This window comes from Adiantum capillus-veneris, chromosome 24 (assembly GCF_014529385.1).
Source record: "Adiantum capillus-veneris isolate H3 chromosome 24, ASM1452938v2, whole genome shotgun sequence".
Classification (NCBI taxonomy): Eukaryota; Viridiplantae; Streptophyta; class Polypodiopsida; order Polypodiales; family Pteridaceae; genus Adiantum; species Adiantum capillus-veneris.
The window spans coordinates 10,226,652-10,232,651 of record NC_140954.1 but is presented as its reverse complement, the minus strand read 5'-3'; the positions used below and the strand labels follow the sequence as shown (position 1 = coordinate 10,232,651).

The 6,000-nt window shown below is 45.0% G+C and overlaps 1 protein-coding gene across 2 annotated transcripts in view; it reads left to right on the top strand.

Annotated features, from left to right (window-relative positions):
* The first annotated feature begins 660 nt into the window (after positions 1–660).
* The window catches only part of LOC147425927 (inositol polyphosphate multikinase beta-like), a 70,353-nt gene continuing 65,013 nt past the window's right edge, over positions 661–6,000 (top strand). Inside the window, exon 1 of one of the 2 annotated variants that reach the window (XM_086499334.1) lies at positions 661–823. Coding sequence is in view for 1 of the 2 variants with exons in the window: in XM_086499333.1 (XP_086355459.1) it covers positions 1,919–1,935 (17 nt within the window). In the remaining variant the exon portion in view is untranslated. Of the gene's footprint in view, positions 824–1,906; positions 1,936–6,000 lie in introns of those variants that run through there. The other variant, XM_086499333.1, reaches the window with a different exon arrangement.

Genomic DNA, 6,000 nt, shown 5'->3' with positions numbered 1-6,000 from the left:
AAAAATAATATAAAAACTTGAAAAATAAATCTAATTTTTAAAAAATTCCTCTTAGTAAATTCAAGAAAAGAAGTTTTATATGTATGAAAAAATGATATTTCTCGAACACTTTAATGGAGAGAGAGAGAGAGAGAGAGAGAGAGAGAGAGAGAGAGAGAGAGAGAGATGCATGTGTACACACACGCATGCTCATTTTCATAATGAAAATATTCAAATGAATATACTAAGGCATGAAATGATTTGAAATGTCACCTAAAAAAGTTATGTGAGGGTAACCATTTGATGGTGAAAGAATTATAAGGGAAAAAAGTGAATTTTTGTCCCAAAATAAAGAAAAATAATATAAAAACTTGAAAATTAAATATAATTTTTTTAAAAATCCTCTTAGTAAATTCAAGAAAAAAAGTTTTATATGTCTGAAAAATGATATTTCTTGAACACTTTAATGGGGAGAGAGAGAGATGCACGTGTACACACACATGCTCATTTTCATAATGAAATATTCAAATGAATATAGTATGGCATGAAATGACTTGAAATGTCACCTAAAAAAGTTAGTGTGAGAGTGACCATTTGATGATGAAAGAATTGCACGATTTTCTCTACCACTTCCTTGTGACCTTCTTGGCCAATAATAGCTACAATTAATTTACTATCAATACAATGCTTAGAGAGAAAACTGAGAGAGATATGCAGAGAGAGCCGCCGTGATCAATTGAAAGGGAGAGGGTCTTATCAAGCTCTTGCAAGGCTGCTCTTAGCTTGGTATTAAATTACAAAACAAAAAACACCTCCATGTTACAACTCTTCAACATCGCGCACAGTAAGTGCTCTCTCTCTCTCTCTACTTGCGGGTGGCTCAGCCTCAAGCTACGGACATCTCTCTCTCTCTCTCTCTCTCTCTCTCTCTCTCTCTCTGTGCACAGGATGAGGGCGAAGAAAGAAAACATCCTCACGTAGAGAATTTCAAATGTCATTGAGAAAAACCAAAGGAACCTGCGTGCCTTTGTGTGTGTGTGTGTGTGTGTTTGTAGGCAGACTGATACAATCACCTACTTGGCGGATCTAACACAGTGTCGGGAAGAGAGAGAGAGAGAGAGAGAGAGAGAGAGAGAGAGAGAGCGCAGTTATATGCGTGCAGCTAGATCTTGGTGCAAGTATTATGAGTGTTGTCCTGCTCATCCCAGCTTGTGTCAAGCTCTGCACCATCGGCGCCTGCCTTTGCTCCAAGGATGTGAAGAGCACCCTTCTCCTCAACAGCCATCGGTAGAGGAGAGACAGCACCCATCATCTCTCTCGTCTTTGCGTGTGTGTACGCACGCGCGTCGGCAAGTTGTCTCCTCATCTCCCATGGACGGAGATTGTTCAGCTCTCGCCCTATTCAGCTCTCCCAAATGGACGTAGCTTTTGTGGGTGCCGAGACACCTTACTACAAGAAGGTCGATGCTTTGGATGCTTTCAAACAGGGCATAATCATTCTAATTGTCCCAAACGCACTAACAGACCAGAGGAGCCGACGCTCGCACCAACGGTCAACAAAACCTCAGCGCCACCTCCTGCTAAGAAGCTAGACCCGCTATTGGACTAGTTCTTGATATTTATGGCATACGCCTTGAGAGTACAAATGAATTGTGTCGAGCATATGGCAAAGTCAATGGCTTCAAAGCCTTTATTTTCTTTGACTCCGAAGCTAGAGAGAACTTCATCCATCCACAATTCTTAAAGAATGTGCACTTTGCTTATGATGCAGAGGGTGGAGAAATTGAAGCTGAGCTAGCCAAAGGGCAAACTCAGAAAGTGGTACCGTTCATTGGTGCTCTTCCAGTGACTATTCAAGATTATCATGGAAAAGTTGATTTCCACATCATGAAGTTGGGCAATTGCGACGTTCTCTTGGCCATGCCTTGGCACGACAAGAATGATGCGACTCTCCAGGTTCGAAATCGAACCATCACCGTGATGCACAAGGACAAGCCAATCGTCCTCAAAGTTCGGTTGTCCGAACAAAACCTCGAATGAACTCTCTCTACTTATTTTTCTTTATAGCTAGAAAGTATTGTTTGAAATTGTTTGAAATGGATGATATCTGTTTTGAACTTGTTTTGGTGCCGATTTGAAATGTTCGACTCTGGTTTTAATACTGGTTTCAATAATTGGTGATTTTTACCTACAGGTGGAGTAGTGAGAAATGATGATTGAAAGGTGTTGTTTTTGACTCCCGGCCCGGACCTGGATGGTTATGCGGGAGGAGTATTAGAAGTCTAAGCAGTGGTTACTCTCAATACCTCCAAACGACACATGCTGCGGTTTGGGGGGGCGTTTGGTTGTAAAAGGCCTCTATATCTCTCGGCCCGGACCTTTTTAGGTTATGCAGGAGGAGTGATGAGGGAGTCGTTGAATATCTCCCGGCCCGGACCTTGTTCAGTTATGCGGAAGGAGTGTTCATCGGCGGCTTTATGTTTCTGTCTTGTAACATGCATATGTGAGCATTTGTGTTGCATTGTGATGTGCCAACCACTTAATATTCTTAATTAAATGAGATTGCTTGGGTATGTAATTTTAGTGCATCAAGACACCCGTGGAAGATCGGTATGGTTTGGGTGTGATGGCTAATTTTACTACGCCGGAATATCAAGAGTTCCGATCTGGACGAAAGGAGAAGCTAACTCCTTGATCAAAAGAGCCAAAAGGAGAAGCTAACTCCTTAACAAAAAGAGCAAACTGATTGTCCCTCGAAATGTCTCTCTAAATTTTTTGAGCTAACTTGAGTTGTTTTGCAGATATGCTGTAATCGCGGACGATTACTCTCTTTCAAGAAGGGGAGATGTCACAAACTGCTGACGTGTCAAAGCCCTGAAGAAAGGAGCCAACTTGCAGATGCCGGCCAAGGGGCCTAAACCATAAGAAGATCAAGTAATAGCAGAAGAAGTCCTACCAACTTATGGGGACCCCGTCCGATGGGGGCCCAAGTGACATAAAGGATTAAAATAACGCAGGACCTACACATACAGAGAAAGACTTGCGCCAATACTGATGACGTGGCAGTTGTACAATCAAATTCCGGAAATTGCACCGACATGATGACGTGGCAGGCTGTACGGATTTCCGCGTTTTGCGCTGACTGCTGTACGGAATTCCGTGATTTACGCTGACATATTTTTGGCATTGCTTTTGGACCGAAAGCTTTTGAGTTTGAAGGCTTTTCATGTAAAACTGCTTTTCAGGCCAAGGGCCTTTAAATATGAGGTTAGGACTCATTCTCTGGCATGCTTCCTGGAGAAGGTGCATCAATCAGGACATAACTATTTTGGTTGTCCCCAACGCACTGACAGACACGCGAGCGAACTTCCCCGTCAACGGTCGCAAAAACCGGGGACCATCTCCAGCCAAATGAGCTAAACCGGCTATTTGATTAGTACTTGACATCTATGGCATACGCCTTGAAAGTACAAATGAATTGTGTCGAGCATATGGCAAAGTCAATGGCTTCAAAGCCCTTATTTTCTTTGACCCCGGAGCTATAGAGAACTTCATCCATCCAGGATTCTTAAAACAGATGCACTTTGATTATGATGCAGAGGGTGGAGAAATTGAAGCTCACTTTGATTATGATGCAGAGGATGCTCATTGGTGCTCTACTTTTGAACTTTGTTTGAGAAAGTATTGTTTGAAACTTTGTTTCAAATTTGTGGTATCTGTTTGAACCTGTCTTGGTGCCGATTTGAAATGTTTGACTCTGGTTTTAATACTGGTTTCAATGATTGGTAATTTTACTCTCTGGTGGAGGGTGAGAAATGATGTTTGAGAATGCTTGTTCATACTCATGGCCCGGACCCTTGTGGTTATTTGCGGGGGGAGTATTAAATGATTGAAAAGTGTTGTTACTCATGGCCCGAACCTACATGGTTATTTACCGGGGGAGTATTAAGAAGTCTGAGTAGTGGTACTCTCAGCACCTCCAAACGACACAAGCTGCGGTCTGGGGGCGTTTGGTTGTAAAAGGCCTGTATATCTCATGGCCCGGACCTTTTTAGGTTATTTGCAGGAGGAGTGATGAGGAAGTCGTTGAACAACTCATGGCCCTGACCAAGATGGTTATTTGCGGGGGGAGTGTTCATCGGCGGCTTTATGTTTCTATGTCTTGTAACATGCATATGTAAGCATTTGTGTTGCATTGTGATGTGCCAACTACTGAATATTCTTAATTGGATGAGATTGCTTGGGTATGTAATTTTAGTGCATCAAGACACCCATGGAACATTAGTACGGTCTGGGTGTGATGGCTAATTTTACTAGCCAGAATATCAAGAGTTCCGATCTGGATGAAAGGAAAAGCTAACTCCTTGATCAGAAGAGGCGAAAGGAGAAGCTAACTCCTTAACAAAAAGAGCAAACTGAATGTCCCTCGGAAATTTTTGAGCTAACTTGAGTTGTTTTGCAGATATGCTGTAATTTTTGAGCGAACTTGAGTTGTTTTGCAGATATGCTGTAATCGCAGACGATTACTCTCTTTCAAGAAGGGGGAATGTAACAAACTGTTGACGTGTCAAAGCCCTGAAGAATGGAGTCAACTTGCAAATGCCGGCCGAGGGGCCTAAAACCCTAAGAAGAACAAGTAACAAAAGAAGAAGTCCTACTGTAACAAAATTGGACACTCCAAGTTATGAATCTACCACGATAACACCAAATAACCACTTCAAAACATTTAACAGTTCACAATTGATTTAACACTGGCTCGGCGGAGTTTCGTGCCTAGAAATATTGGCCCCAAAGACTGGCGCCCCTTTCGGTATTTCTTTTTACATTAATTTGCAACTCAAAGTACAAGCGAGCCTGGTTCTCTAACTTAGAGCCGCGCGCTGGTGCCCTCGCCTGTGAAGCTGTGTCGTCTCTCTCCCTACCTGCTCGCCCCCTCCCCCCCCCCTTTCCTCGCCCTCACTCTCTTCGCCCTAGCCCCCCCTCCCCTTGCCTCCTCGCCCTCCCCCTGCCATCCCCCTCCCCCACCCCCCCCACCCCCCCCCCCCCCCCCCCCCCCCCCCCCCCCCCCCCCCCCCCCCCCCCCCCCCCCCCCCCCCCCCCCCCCCCCCCCCCCCCCCCCCCCCCCCCCCCCCCCCCCCCCCCCCCCCCCCCCCCCCCTTTTTTTTTCTACAGCTACACAGGTCGGGGACTGAGATGGAAAGCTTTAATGTCGGGATTGAGCTGAATATCGCAGAGCCGGACGTTCCTCTTCGAGGAACCTTTTCAGGAGACCCTTCAGAGGCCCTCCGACCCCCCCCTTCGGCTTCTGCAATAGGTATTCATCTCTCTTGTGACACCTTACGCGCCATTCACGAATCTACTGTGAGCTTGGAGTCCTGTTCCTTGGCCTGTAAAGTGGTCGGAAGTTTATGCTCAGCAAGGCTATTGAAGGACTACTTTCAAGCTTCGCTATAGCCTATTACACGTCAACTTTAAGATTGTGAATGTCTCCCCTCTCGGGATAGGCTTCTTCAGGGTGCAGTTCGTGTCTACAAATCAAGCCATGGAGGTGCTAGCGCAAAGCCCTGTGGACTTTCATTTTGCTATAGGTTTTCTTGCCAGATGGACACACGGAATGGACCTAAATGGACTTGAAGGTGGAACTGTAGTTATAGCTAGATTTCCAGGACTTCTTCCAGAATTTGCTCCGCATGTTAATGAAATTGGGAGATGTTTGGGCTTTGTGGTTGGAGATGCTATGATTCCTAAAGATGAGGATCGCACAATCTCCATAAGGATGGTGCTCTACCCATCCTTGGCGAAGAACCGTCCGCAATTTATTTCGCTCCTAACCATCCATGGGGGCGAAATTCTACAGAGGGTTTTCTTCAAAGTTCATTGGTCTTCCTGGCCACTGCTTTGTTTGTGGTAGAAAAGGCCATGTTGCTGCAGCTTGTACCTGCCGCCGCAGGATATCTCCTGATCAAAGGCAACAAGCTTCAAAACAAGAGGCACTTCATGCGAATGGGGGATTGGAAGCTT